The 15,820-nt window shown below is 44.0% G+C and overlaps 1 protein-coding gene across 1 annotated transcript in view; it reads left to right on the forward strand.

Moving 5' to 3' along the window:
• Kcnu1 (potassium calcium-activated channel subfamily U member 1) overlaps positions 1-15,820 on the forward strand; it is an 82,937-nt gene that overhangs the window by 64,926 nt on the left and 2,191 nt on the right. The window contains 4 exon segments of the mRNA XM_028768219.1: positions 1,116-1,193; positions 2,515-2,645; positions 11,337-11,531; positions 15,025-15,149. Of these exon segments, the coding sequence (XP_028624052.1) occupies positions 1,116-1,193; positions 2,515-2,645; positions 11,337-11,531; positions 15,025-15,149 (529 nt within the window).

Genomic DNA, 15,820 nt, shown 5'->3' on the forward strand with positions numbered 1-15,820 from the left:
GATGTTGGGTTAGGTAGACAGAAGTGAGGGCTCGCCAAAGGATCTCTAAGAGCACCAGACCTCCTGGACAGGCCCATGAAGCTTGAAGGGTCTCCAGGAAACCTCTGATTACTCTCTGCTACGTTGCAGGGTTCGCAAGCCTAGGCAGTGAACTAAATAATCTAAGCATGGGTGAAAATTATGTCTCTTATACTGCAGGACTCTGATCGTTACCTCTTCCATCAAAGACCATTCGTTACAGAATGCCAAGGCATTCTGGATAGAGGCAGGCTGTCAGAGCGAGGGAGACACAAACAATGTCCTCCAGAGGATCTTGACTGGCAGATAGCAGTAGGAGTAGAAGCCTGTGGTAGGGTCTCCAGGGTGCTCACGAAACAGCACCAGCAGCTCATCACTTCACTCCTTTCTTAAAAATTCTGATAAGAATAGTGTGACAAGAGGCTCCAAATGGCTGTTGGCTGAGATAGTCTTCAAATACTAATACCCTACTGCTTGGAGACTCTCCTCTCTCTTTCTCTCTCTCTCTCTCTCTCTCTCTCTCTCTCTCTCTCTCTCTCTCTCTCTCTCTCTCTCAGACACACACACACACACACACACACACCATCCCTCTTTCATAAAAAGAAGAGACCAAATACAGTCATCCAGTCAATCTTCGGTCAAAGGTTCTGCATCCGTTGATTCAACCCAGCCAGAGACAGAAGGTATTCAAAGGAAAAGTCCATCTATATGAAACATCTAAACATTTACAGACCTTACCTTGCTGTTCTCTAAGCCTCAGTAGTGTAGCCATTTACACTGCATTAGGAATTATCGCCCATCTGAGGTAACGCGAGGTCCTTGGGAGAATGTGCTTTGGTGATATGCAAATGACTATGGTGTTTCCTAAAAAGGGGCTTGAGCATCCAAAGATTGGTATTTACAGGGGCTCCAATCTTTGTAGATGTCAAGGGGAAATTATAACTTTTTTTTTTTTATTAATACGGAATGGAATTTGGGATTTGGACCAGCAAGTAACTTTGCTGAGATAAAGCATTGGGTCACATGGAGTTACTGCACATCTGACTTAAGTTTTATGAGCCGTTTATTTATGCTTGTTGTCTCTTTGTTGTCTGTAGAAGCAAACACATCATCTACGTTTGGTAGTTTTGATGGGAAGGCAAGATACCAGCAAATCCCCATTCTCACTGAACTGAGTAAGTTGTGTTTCAAGCAGAATATTTAAGGGAGAAACCTTTATGGTGCATTTCAAGTTCTTTCTAGATACACAGCCAGGGGATTAAGGAACCAGAATGGGTCCCAGAAACCTTTTGGGGGTTGTTTGGATGCCCCCTTAGGCTTCTACCCCGCTGAAGATGTCATCCATGGAAGCCTGTTCTAAGTATCCGATCAAGTATCTGCCAATCAACTTGCAACCACCTTGAAACTAGATGGCTGCAAGTTTAATGTATATCTTCCATTTTAACCATCTCTAACTTCTAAGATACATTAAGTGTATAATTAGAGAAAACGGTAAATGAAGGTGGTGGGCAGATGAGGTATGTCCAACTACTCGGCAGGGACCACAGCCAAAGACATTCCGGAAATAGACAGCCGTCATCATGTTAGCTAACAAGTCGCCTGCTGACTGCTCAGTCTTTGCTCTTCTTTGCTGGAAAGAGTCGGGTTGAAACGGGAGCTTCAGGTCTGGCTTTGGTATAGCATATGCCACCTAAGGAAGAATGCGGAAGAATTTTGAGGCCACTGATTTAAATGACCCAGCAGAACTAAGACAAAGTCAGATAGTGTGTATATGTATAGGTTAGAGGACAACAGGGAACAGTTGGAATTCTCCTTTTACCACATGGGTCCCAGGGATCAAACTCAGGTCAACGAGCTTGGCAGCAAGTGATTTTACCCTCTAAGACCCTCCACATCTCGCTTTGCTTTTTGTGACAGGATCTGTCATTGGCCAGGAACTCACCAAATGAGCTAATGTGGCTGGTCAAATAGCCCAGGGACCAACCATCTGCCTCTTTTTTTTTTCCCAGCACTGGAACTATAAAGATAAACTACCATGCCCAGCTTCTCATTTTAATTTTTATTATTATTTTAATTTACTGTGTATGGGTGTTTTGCCTGCATGCCTGTGTATCAGGCAGATGCCCGGGGCTCACAGAGGCCAAAAGAATGTAGGATTTCCTGGAACTGGAGTTCCAGACAGTCGTATCCCACCATGTGGGATGCTGGGAAATGAACCCAGGTCCTCTGGAAGAGCAACCAATGCTCTTAACTGCTGAGCTGTCTTTTTCAGCCCCACAGCCTTTTAAACACAAACTCTTGGCTCAAATAGCTCTCCCTGGTTGTGTGACAAGCGATTTACTGAGTGACTTCTATGGGATGAAAGGAAGAAAAGTCCATGGGACACTCCCCCCCTCAGAGCTTTGGTCTGCCAGAGAGATGAACTTAGGAATGCAGGCAGCAATCTCTCATTTGCCATGTGCACTGGCCTTGCCTTTCAATCTTGTTGTCTTGCAGAGAATCCCGCCAACATCCACTTTATTGAGCAGATGGGTGCAGCGATCAAAGGAAATAGCTTGCATCTCAGCACGTCTTTCTCCACGGGTGCTGTCTTTTCAGGCACCTTCTTGGATTCTCTCCTGGCTACGGTAGGTGCTGATGCACCAGAGTTCCCCCCTCCCACCCCAGGAGCAAGCCCCTCATGGAGAGGCCACAGCTCACTGTTCTAATCCCCTTTTAAAAATTTCCCAAAAAGGTAACTCTACAGGCATCACTTCAGATTTTCACATTTTCAAGATTACAGTCCTGGTGCAGGGATCCCAGATGCCTGGGGGATGGGGACTGCCTCAGTTAGGGTTTCCATTGCTATGAAGAGTCACCATGACCAAGGCGACTCTTATAAGGACAACATTTAATTGGGGCTGGCTTACAGATTCAGAGGTTCAGTCCACTATCATCACGGTGAGAAGCATGGCAGCATCCAGGCAGACATGGTGCTGGAGAAGGAGCTGAGAGTTCTACATCTTGACCTGAAGGCAGCTAGGAAGAGTGTCTTCCACGGGGTGCAGAGCTTGAGCACTAGGAGGAGCCCTCAAAGCCCTCACTCACAAAGATGCACTTCTTCCAACAAGGCCACACCTATTCTAACAAGGCCACACCTCCTAATAGTGGCACTTCCCATGGGCTGAGCATATTCAAATCACCAGAGGGACCAAACTTGGATCTTCACATTCGTCCAAGCTGACCAGGCTCCTTGGTGTCAGAGCTCTGTAGATCACGTAGAGCCCTGTCATTCATGTAGAAATCTCCATAAAGGGACGCAGGCCTTTCGAGGGAAAAGGGTTGGGCTTGGGTAGGTGCCAGGAGCCTCCAGGCCTGGAGAGAGTAAAGACTGTGCACAGAGTAGGATTATGATGTAGCTTTAAAGATTGAGGGTCTCTTGCCGGGCGGTGGTGGCGCACGCCTTTAATCCCAGCACTTGGGAGGCAGAGGCAGGCGGATTTCTGAGTTCGAGGCCAGCTTGGTCTACACAGTGAGTTCCAGGACAGCCAGAACTACACGGAGAAACCCTGTCTCGAAAAACAAAACAAAAAACAAACAAAAAAAAAAGATTGAGGGTCTCTGGATGTTGTAGCTCTCTAACTATATTGAAATGCTGATGATAACTTCTAAAAAGTCCTAAAAACTTTCTTGTTCTAGCTGAGGGATAAAAAGCTGCTGGCTTAGGTGATTGACACCTGTACCCTAATAGCAGGGGATTATGTAATGTGGCCTTTGTTCTCAGTAGGAACTTCCGAGGCCCTAACTTTGAGCCTGCTAATCGGAAGTTCCAGGAAGAAAAGGGAACACTTTGAAAAGTGATTATAGCATTTATTTCTAATTTTTAAAAAGTTTCCTATGAAAGCTCTCTAAAAAAGGGGGGGAAAGTGGAACGATCCTAAGCAGGGCAGGGGAAAATTTTTCTCTCACTCTTTTCTTAGGAGCAATAAATTTCTACTGAACCAGGAGAAGAAACTACCACTCACAGAAGGAAAAACTTTTACATAAGCAAATACGTATAAACTCACATAAATTGATATACAGATTCACGCATGTGCATTTATACATTTCCATTCAAACCAGTTGGGTCCAGCTTGCATACATTCTCATAATTACACTTACATACATACTTACATATGCATTTGGAGCAAAAGACCAAGCATCAATGTGGAAAGAACTCACTCATTCTCATTCTGGATGAAAACTGAGCTCCAGTGTTTATTGCATAGAGAAAGTAAAAGCTTCTGCCCTTTTAATGCTAAATGAATTAAACTCAAGTCTGTAAGAAGAAAGCTTTGTCCTCCTTAGTAAGACTAAGCCTGCCTTGCTAATAAGAAAAGACCTGTCCCATTCCATGGTCAGGAGAAGCCTGCCTGCTCCTTCTGCTCTCTCTGCAGCTTCTTCCTTCCCTCTGCATTCTGCATATTGCTTTCTTAGTTTTTTTTTATGTTACCTATAGTTTCTAAGTTATTCCACTCTGCGTACTCTTTCTAATCTTGCTCTCTCCTCCTCCTGTGATGTTACAACAAAGCTCATGCCTATACTTTTAAGTTCTTCTTGAGTTCAGTTCTGTCTAAAAAGTCCTCCTCAGCTCAGTTCCTCTGACTCTTTTCTTTGTCCTCAGCACTTGTACATCTTTCAGAATACATGATCGCATGGTAAAAAGCTCATCACAAGTTCACACATAAAATTAAATCATAAATTGAAAGAGAAGTTTACAACAGAGAATGTTTACATGCACATCCATTACGATTAATTATTTGGTTAAACAGTCATCACCTGTCACGACTCCACAGGTTCATTGAAAGTTCAAAAACATAACTAAGTTATTAGTCTAGTTTTGTATAGATAAATCCAGTCGATATTCTATCTTTTGTCCTAGCACCTATAATAAATCGTTAGTTTTATTACCTTTGTTTAATTGTTTTACAACCTCTTGGAATGTACTCTGAGTAGTAGAAAGTCTGGTTACTAACTAGAAGCAATTAACTGGTGACACATGGGAGACTGTCATTGCAGCTTTGACTATCAGAAAAGGATCTAATAGCAGTCCCACTATAAAAAAAGCTTAATAATCACTGATATAATTTTAGGAATTCTTATAGGATAATCACTAAGACTTAAAGAAGTCATCTATTTGTCTATATAGCATCACTACAAGACAGTACATCTTCGTGGATCTGCAGATATCTGCTCAAAAATGTCAAGCTATTACCTAGTGATTGTCATATATGTTTAATAATAACAGGAAAAGCATATTGATAGCAGGAATCTTTTCTAAATGATTTATTCCTGGGCCTTGCCTGTTGGAGCTTCATCGTAGATATAATCAAAAGTGAAGTTATTTCAGGAAGATCACCTGCTAGTTATTAGCTTGTCCTGTGATGGCTCCTGATAGGTGCAAATGTGAGATTTTTCAGGTCTAAGCCAAATCTCATGCATTGTCCCTCTCTTGGGATTCATTTTAAGCACTTGGTGATGGCTCAGTAGTTCTTTGGCAGTGAGCAGGTGACGCATCCATTACAGGAATCCCATAAGTAGAGTCCACTCTGAAAGAGAAAATGAGCACCTACACTGTGCTGGTCACTGTGCAAGGGTGTAGCAGTGACTGACTTAAATATGGGTCACTAGTGACATAGAAAGAATGTATAGAAGGGCAAAAGTCAGGGGAGATAGGAAATAAGAAGTGTAGGGAAAGGGCGTCAGTTATGGTTATGACCTGGGAAGGGGATTCTGAAAAGACACATGCACATCAGAATCTGGAGGAGGGTGGACACCACTCAGGGCTTTGGAGAAGAATGTTCCAGGCAGGTGTAAGGTAAGAGCATACTCTGGGCATCTGAGGAATTGTCTCAGACCCAGAGAATCAGTGTGCAGCCATTTAGGATGACTTTGGGAACTCCTGAAAGGAGACAGTGCGAGCCACCGCCTCAGACTGCTTCCTCTGGGACTTTTCAAGAGAAGGTTATGAGAAGACCAAATATCAAAATGCAGGTCTTAAATGCACAAGGCTCTGAGGAAAGATTGATAAACATTCTGCTTTCTGCAGTTCCCCATAGAGAAGGCATTGCTCCTGAACTGAATGGTTGTCCCAAGGCAGTTCACACATACAGTAGAGCATAGTTGGACGTGCACAGTCTCTCCACGCCCTCAGCGCTATTCAGTACTGAGGGACGTACATGGCTCTGTTCCCTTTAGCCACAGGGAACATCACAAAAACCACACTGATCTCTCAGATAGCTCTACCTTGGTACTAGATGAAACCAGAGACAGGCTATCAAGTTCCTGAAGGGTGAGCAACATTAACCCCTGGCCAAGCCAGACCTATTTGCATTGAAGACAATCAAGTCAGATTCTTTTTCTGAGCTACTCTTGTTAGCATTGTGTAACTGGATCTCACCAACGTGTCAGTTAACTTTTTAACAATTAAAGCAGCAAAGGAGGCAGACAGTGACTGTCGACAGCTTGACCTGCAGAAAAGAGAGGTGTAGATGATGGGTTGTAGTTCTCTGTTCTCTTCAGATACAATTAGGCCGCAGATCGTCCCTGGTCGTTATGAGCGTGGAACACCCACAAATGAGTCAGTTTGTCATCATCCACAAGAATGGGCTCTTGATTGAGAAGGATATCCCATAACTAATGTCCCACCACCTAACAGCACTGACAGCACTGCACTCATATGCACACACACTCTCTCTCCCACACATATACATTTGCACACACACACACACATCAAACACACACATACTCACACAGTTACACTCCTCACTCTCTCTCTCACACTCACACACACTCTCTCTCTCACATACACACATATACTCACACACATACAACTCTCTCCATCCTCTCTCCCACACATATACACTTGCACACACACATCAAACACACATATACTCACACAGTTACACTCCTCACTCTCTCTCTCACACTCACACTCTCTCTCTCACACACACATATACTCACACACATACACTCTCTCCCTCCTCTCTCACACACATTCTCTTACACATACATCACACACATACACTTACACACATTCACTCTCGCACTAACAGTGCTGCACTGAGTTACACTGAGTCCACACATGGCTTTTCAAGGGATATTTTGTAACCATGCCTATCAGGATAGATGGAAAGGTGTTGGAACAGTAGAAATTTTATGAAACAGTGTATAACATAAGCCGTCCTGGGAGACTCATTTTTATATAGTCTGGAACTAGATGTTGGCACCGAGGCTCAGTCATGCCTCCAGTCACTCCCTATGTGAACTTGGTCTTGTATAGTCTGAGTACTACGTAACGGGCTTTTATCTATTGTAACAATGGGCTTTAGTCAGTGGAAGAGATTGACATCATCCTGGGGGTGGGGTGGGGGAAATAGGCTACATAAAACCTTAGAAGAGGTATTATAAAGCCCATGGTGAAGTCTACAGGAAAGAGACAAAGCCTTTTATGAAAGTGTGGTCTATAGCAGTGTTTGTCACATGAGGTCAAAAGCAACACTGGCCATCAGCTAACCCTTAATGTCCCTTAGTACTACAGGTTCAGCTTAAAACTGCATCTTGGGTAAACAGATAAGGGCACAGGCAGCAATGTAGAGTCATCCTTATGCCAAGGAGGCTAGCTTGAGTCTCGAGCTACTAGACACCCACCTGGTGCCTTCTGTTCCACCTATTAAACTGCAATGATGTGTGGCTGGGGTAGGAAATCCTAACAGCCAAACTAGGTCTCCAGCCCAAAATACGATATTTCTTAAACATGTGTACCTGTTGGGATAAGGGGTCTGTGCATGTGAGTGCAGGTACCCACAGAGACCAGAAGAGGGTGCTAGATCCCCTGGAGCTAGAGTTACAAGTGGTACCAATTGCTTCTAGGTTTCAGTTGGTTAACTTTAGTGGTTCGTGTACCAGGAAGTTTTAGTTTCTCAGTTTCTTCTTTGGTGTACTCTTCATCACTGAGTAATGAGTGTTTAACCCCTGTGAGTCTGTGTAGTTACTCGAGGTTTGTTTGCTGTTGATGTTTATTGTATTTTGGACACATGGGATACATGGATTTATTTCAGTTTTTATGTGCTTGTTGACCTTTGCTTTGTGACCCAGTATGTGGTCTATTTTAGAGGAACTTCCCTGGAGTACTGAGTCAGTTTTATGCTCTTTGGTGCTTGGATAGATTACTCTGTCAGTTAGAACCATTTAATATATGGTTTGATTTACTTCAGATGATTCTTTTTGTTCGTTGTCCAGACAACTACCACAGATATCTGTGGAGTATTGAATGTGGGGTATTGAAGTTGCCCACTGCTGCTGAGTTGGGACTAGTGTGTGTTTGAAATACAATAGCACACTTCTTATGAAATTGGGTATGCCAGAGTTTGGTCCATACCTGTTTAGGATTGTAATGCCCTCTTGATTCATTTTTCCCTTGACTGGGGTAAAGTGTCCGTTATTTCTTCTGATTGGTTTTGACTTGAAGTCTGCTCTGTTGGGGAGATGAGGACAGCGATGCTTACTCATTTCCTGGTCCCGTTTCTTGGGGTCCTTTCTCTGTCCTTCCCTACTAAGGTGATACCTATCCTTGACATTCTCATAGACAACAAAACTGGGTTTTCTCCTTCCTTTGTTTCTTTCTTTTTGGGTTTTTAAAACAGGGTTTCTTTCTGTAGTCCTGGCTGTCCTGGAACTCACTTTATAGACCAGGCTGGCCTTGAACATCACAGAAATCCGACTGTCTCTCCTCAGCCTCCAAAACATGTGCAAACCGAAAGCGCAAGCACTAGAGCGCAAGGCCACACAGGAATTCATCAACTGAACTCAATACACCGAATAGGTAAAATTCCAGATGAGGGCTCAAGGGTTTTCAGTAACGTCCTGAAGGAGAAGACAAATGGCAGATGAGTCCGACACCGGGCCCTTGGGTGGGAGACGGCACCAAGAACAACACCAGCAGGCTGGACAGCAGAGTCAGAAAGATGTACTCAAAGTCAGCCGGATGAAAGAACGTTAGTAAGAACATCAGCATTTTAAGAAAAAAAAATATAAATGTAAGAAGTGAAAAAAATGATAAAATAAAAACCACAATGTAGAGTATCTGGTTCTAAAATCCTTCCCTCCAGGGAAGTGAAGGCTAAATTGTTCTCAATCTCTGTCTTGTTCTGGGAATGACAGCAAAGGCTGGCCCTGGTGGAGAGAATGGCGGGCCTTATCCAGAGCTTCCAGAAATGTAAATTTCTGCAGACTCTATGGGAATCAGGGTGGAGGGTTCCCCCCAATTTAAAACTCTGGCTGGAACATGATTCAGTGGTTATGAGTTCCTGTGCAACTGCAGAGCCTAGAGTTTAATTTCAGCATCTGCATGATAGGCTGAGTGTGGATCCCCGAACTCATGATGGTGAGGAGACAGGGCTGAGTGTGGATCCCCGAACTCATGATAGTGAGGAGACAGGGCTGAGTGTGGATCCCCACATTCCTGATGGGAGGAGACAGGGCTGAGTGTCGACCCCTGCACTCCTGATGGTGAGGAGACAGGAGAATTTGCCAGCTTCTGACTAGTCAAAGCCATACAGCTCCTGGGGCAATGAGAGACCACGCCTCCCTTCCAAGGTATGAGGTCAAGAGTGATAGAAATACAGACTGTTCCTCCTTTGAGCCTCTACGCTTACACAGGAACATGGACCATCACCCACATGTGTGTATGTACCCTTTACACATACATACACAGGGGAAAAAAACTTTGAATGAACTTTATTATTTAAAAAAAAAAACTTGCATCAGGCAACAGAGGCAGGTGGATCTCTGTGAGTTCAAAGACAGTGAGGTCTACAGAGTGAGTTTCAGGATGACCAGGGCTACACAGAGAAATCATGTATTGAGTCTGAAAATTAGTGTGTGATGTTTTTATTTGCGTGTGTGTGTGTGTGTGTATGTATGTATGTGTGTGTATGTTTAGGTCATGAAACCATCATGAGAGTGGAGAGTGATATTTAAGGGCTTTGGAGAATGTACAGAGTAATAGAATATGTAACAGGAAATTAAAGACTAACTGGGGAATAAGGGAATAGACTGGATAATGGCAGTGCATGGGGAGAGAGGTAGAGACAGGAGGACGAGGGAACAAATATAAAGACACAGACATACACAGATGCCATCATGAAACCCATTCCTAGGTTTTGTTTTGTTTTTTTTTTTTTTTAGGTTCTGTCAACCTAAAAAAAAAAATAATCAGTAAATAAAACACTTTGAAAATTCACATTCAGTCAGCTTGAGAAAACCTACTATTTAAGAAAGACTGTGGCCGAGATTCTGAAGAAGGCAGTTTATGAAGACACCTCAGACCCTCAGACTGTTCACACTCTAGCTTGTTTTAGTATGAGAACTTGTCCCCAGTCCCTCTTTTGGATTCATGGATGAAAGATGTCTGGTTTGAATAAGAATGGCCCTTGTAGGCTCATACATTTGAGTATCTAGTCATCAAAGAGTGGCACTATTTGAAAGAATTAAAAGGATTGATAGGTGTAGCCTTGCTGAAGTATGTCACCCGGGGTGTGTCTATCTGCCTATGGGTCAGGATGTAGAACTCTCAGCTGCTTCTCCAGCACCATGCCTGCCTGGAGTCACCATGCTCCCTGCCATTATCCCTACCTGATAATGGACTAACCTCTGAAACTGTAAGCCAGCCCACAGTTAAGTGCTGTCTTTCATATGCATTGGCTTGATCACGGTGTCTCTTCACAGCAATACAATCGGGACTAAGACACCAGAGATTCTACAGCTCCACTTTCTTACATCTGCAACCGTTATTGCTGAAAAGAACTATGGGAACTCCATGTGTTTCTGAGTAACACCGCTGTGTAGCTTTAAATAGGTCATTATTCGGAACGTCAGTAGATTCCCATCCAAAAGACCTCAAGAATAATTGACAACAACGTCAGTGCAAACTTCAGGAAAAAGCTGTCTCATTAGTTATATGGACATTCCACAAATGTACATTGATAATCCGTAGGGTATTGTGGCTTGTCACTTAAGGAGGGAGAGGACTCTGGGATGTCAGTTTTCTTACTCATTTTTCAGTGTCTACTCCACAGAAATGAGACCCACCCCGCTGTTTTGTTCTCCCTGCTTTGACTGACCCACCTCCCTACCCAAACTGCCAACTCGAAATTTTGATGGTGACAGTGAAAAGCAGTGTTCTGTGCCATCAGGACTGTTTCACATGGTGATACTCACTAAACCTCTGTGTCCTAACGTCTGTCCAATTAGTGTGTTGACCCTTGTAATCTCACACACGGCTTGCCCTTGCTTTCCAGTCATTCTACAACTACCATGTCCTGGAATTACTTCAGATGCTAGTGACTGGAGGCATAAGCTCTCAGCTGGAACAGTATTTGATTAAGGAGAAGCCATATGAGACAAGTGAGGGCTATGCCTCATTACTGTCTGGGAGGACGCGGTGTAAGCTGGGACTTCTCTCTTTAGACGAAACCATTCTGTCAGACATTAAGGTGAGTCTGCTCTTTAGTATAATACATTTTCCTACTTCCTTAACTCTCTGAGTTTCTGGAAACAGGTTGCTTGGGTTCATAGATGACTGACAACCTAGAAATAAGAATTAGTAAATATTTAATACAATACAGTACTATAACTTCAGAGCTCCTGCACACAGAACTTTTTCATCGGTTGTGTTTATTCTGTACGACAATCTCAAGAGGTAGAAGAAGCCATTGCTTTCTGCACCCTCCAGCTGAGGATGCAAGCAGCATCTGAGAGGCCCAACACGTCTGAATGTGTCCCCTATAGGTCCCATATTGGAAACTCATACAGTCATGTTGAAGGGTGATTATTAAAAGATGATTAGAAGTCACTAGCAGGAGTGGGTTTTCAGTACAAGGTGGGCTTGGACTCCTCCCTTCTCTCCCGCCAGGGACATCTCTTGCCCTTTCACCTTGTCATGAGACAATGCAGCAGTAAGACTGTTGTCACATGACTTCAGCCTTCTAGGATCTAGAAGTCCTAGATCTCCTCTGTATCTATTTTAGTCTTTTGGATTTAATCTGTCCAGGGATGGCACAAGTTAAGTAACTAATTTCATTTAACAGACAAGACAAAAAACAAACAACCCTGAGGCTTACCCGAGGGCGTCATAGTTTGAACCGTGTCACAGCACGGAGTCCAGCTAAGGAGTGTGGTCCAGCTTCTCAAGGTTGCCTCACTACCTGGAATGCTAAGGAGTTCTGGTCAGGCTAGCTGGAATTAGGCAGAACTCGGTGGCTGGTCTAAGGATGCCACTGGTTCAATAGAATACGCTGACGCTTTCTTAGCCTGAGGAGCTGGTAGACTATAACAAGATAACACATTGGGCAACTTCCAATGGGTCATCTCTGCATTCAGGAACCGGAGTAGAGTGTGGCCTCCTCACCAGCAATCTGCCCCTCAGTATTACGCTTTTTGTTTGAGCTTTGACTGACCCTGTATCTGGTTGTCCAGTGTTACAGTCAGGGCACAGCTGGACAAGGAGACTATCTTTTGTAGATTCACCGGGTATCAGCAGAGCTCCCTTCAGAGAAATGTGCTCCTCAGACCTCTAAATGCGTGGCTCAACACACCACACTGCCAAAATGGGCGTGCCCCCTGTGTGTTCCGAGCCTGTGAATTCCAGATGCAAATACCATCTGCATTCACGTGGTTCTGGGATGCTCACCTGCAGTTGAGCAGTGAGTCAGGGACAGGCCCAGGAAGCTGCTACCGCACCTCCTGTTGTACCAGGACAACAGCCAATTGATTGTCCTGTACTTCTGTCCTCAGAGATCTTGATCTTTCCCTGAGGAATCACAGAAGTGAACAGCATCTCTCTGGGTGTATCTAACCTATTTGCCACTTCCTTTGACTTGTGACCTTGCTGGTCGTAGCTTTAGAGCCCAGGTGCTTGAGATTCCCTGAAGTTTACCCCTAAAACTGAATTTTTGAACCTGCTGCGTATTAATAATTCTTAATGGTGGCCAAAATATCAACAGTAAAAGAATGTTCAGGGGCATGTGTCACAGGCTACACCCACCAGAGGCTCTAGAGAAAACCAGAACGCTAAAGCGATAAAGGTTTGAAACCAGTCATACACTTCTTTTTATTTCTTTTTTCTTTTTTTTTTATTGGATATTTTATTTACATTTCATATGTTATCCCCTTACCCCATCCCCCACCCACCCGGGAACCCCCCATCCCCTTACCCCTCCTCCTCCTTCTCCGTGGATGTAACCCCCACCTACCCCCCCACTCCCACCTCCCCACCCTCAAAATTCCCACCCCCTGGGGTGTCCAGCCTTCATGAGGTCAAGGATCTCATCTTCCACCTGTGCCCAGCAGGGCCCTCCACTCTTACATATTCAGCTGAAGCCCTGGATCCCTCCATAAGTGCTCCCAGGCTGGTGGTTAGGACCCTGGGAGCTGTGGTTGGTTGGTATTGTTGCTTTCCTCATGGTGCCACAAACCCTTTGAGCTCCTTCAGTCCTCATTCTAACTCCTCCATTGAGAACCTCATAATCAGTTCAATGGCTAGTTGTGAGCATCTGCCTCTGAATATGTCAGACTCTTGAAGGCCTCTGAGGAGACATCCATATCAGGCCCTTATCGGCATGCACTTCCTGACTTCCACATCAGCATCTACCTTTGGTGACTGCACATGGGATGGATACTCAGGTGGAAAGGTCTTCAAATGGCCCCTCCTTCAGTTTCTGTCCCTCTCTTTGTCTCCATATTTGCTCCCTTGAGTATTTTGTTGCTCCTTCTAAGAACTGAATCACCCCCACTTGGTCTTCCTTTTTTATGAGCTTCATGTGGCCTGTGAGTTGCATCTTGGGCATTTCAAGGTTCTGGGCTAATATCCAATAATCAGTGAGTGAATACCATGTGTGTTCTTTTGTGATTGGCTTACTTCACTCAGGATGATAATTTCTAGTTCCATCCATTTACCTAGGAACCTCTCGAATTCATTGTTTTTAATAGCTGAGTAATACTCCATTGTGTAAATATACCACATTTTTTGAATCCATTCCTCAGTTGAAGGACATCTGGGTTCTTTCCAGCTCCTGGCTATTATAAATAAGGCTGCTATGAACATAGTTGAGCATATGTCCTTGTTATATGTCCGAGCATCTTCTGGGTATATGCCTAGGAGTGGTATAGCTGGATCCTCAGGTAATGCTATGTCCAATTTTCTGAGGAACCACCACACTGATTTCCAAAGTGGTTGCACCATCTTGCAGTCCCACCAACAATGGAGGAGTGTTCCTCTTTCTCCACACCCTCGTCAGCATCTACTATCACCTGAGTTCTTAATCTTAGCCATTCTGACTGGTGTGAGATGGAATCTCAGAGTTGTTTTAATTTGCATTTCCCTGATGACTAAGGAAACTGAACATTTCTTTAGGTGCTTCTCGGCCATTCGAGTTTCTTCCGTTGAAAATTCTTTGTTAAGCTCTATACCCCATTTTTTAATAGGGTAATTTGGTTGTCTGGAGTCGAATTTCTTGAGTTCTTTGTATATATTGGATATTAGACCTCTATCAGATGAAGGATTGGTAAAGATATTTTCCCAATTTGTTGGTTGTCGTTTTGTCCTATTGACAGTGTCCTTTGCCTTACAGAAACTTTGCAATTTTATGAAGTCCCATTTATCAATTCTTGATCTTAGAGCATATGCCATTGGTGTTCTGTTCAGGAACTTTTCCCCTGTGCCCAAGTATTCGAGGCTTTTCCCCACCTTTTCTTCTATTAGTTTCAGTGTATCTGGTTTTATGTGGAGGTCCTTTATCCACTTAGACTTGAACTTTGTACAAGGAGATAAGAATGTGCCCACCTTACATTGCTACCACAAGCAGAGGAATGGCTGCCAGGTCTTCTAGACGTCTACAGCAAATAGCCAGCAAACAAAACTCAAGTAAGTTCTTGCAACTGTTTGATTAAAGTTCTTAGCAAATACCTGCCATTCTGTTTTCTTCCCAGCCAAGAAAAACCTTTGGACAGCTGTTCTGTGGCTCATTGGATAATTTTGGGATCCTATGTGTTGGCTTATACCGTATGATGGATGACGAGGAACACAACCAAGAACACAAAAGGGGAGTATGATGGTTTGAAAGGCACGGGCCACCTTTTAAGTGTGAGAACCAAGGCCAAGCCATCTCACTGAAAGCCACACCCAAACCTCCAGATCAGCCATTGCATAGCAGGAAGCAGGGGGTCAGGGTGATGACAGGGCTCTAAGGAAGGCCCGGTCTAAAGAGCAGGAAGTTTTATACTTACCTCCATTCATGACGCTGCTATCTATCAGGGAGATGCCCTGTTTTTCTACTGGATTCACTGAGAATGTTTACAGAATGCTTCCTCCAGTAACTATGGCTTGCTCATTCTTAAATCATCTGTGTACATTGCTCAGACTCCAGGTTTTATTAAAAGGAGATCATTCTGCATGCTGTGGCTAAGAAGGGATATCTCTCAATCAGAGGCAAAGAGGCAAAAGCAAAGAGCATGGATCTAGAACAGCATAGCCATGCAGTTCTAAACCAGGATTGTCACTGTGGGGATGAGAGCAGTTAGAGAAAATATGAAAGAGTAGAAATGGGTTGGTGGAGCCCATTCCAGGCAGAGGAGAAATAAAGAAACTCCAAGTAGTAGGCTCAAGTGATGAGGAGAAAGAAGGGGAGGAGAAGAGAGGGAGAAGAGAAGGATGATGGGAAGATACTGTGTGGAGAGAGGAGATGGAGGAGGGACACAGTGCAGAGAGAGATGGAGGAGGGACACA

This window comes from Grammomys surdaster, unplaced genomic scaffold (genome assembly GCF_004785775.1).
Source record: "Grammomys surdaster isolate TR1022 unplaced genomic scaffold, NIH_TR_1.0 185, whole genome shotgun sequence".
NCBI classification, from domain to species: Eukaryota; Metazoa; Chordata; class Mammalia; order Rodentia; family Muridae; genus Grammomys; species Grammomys surdaster.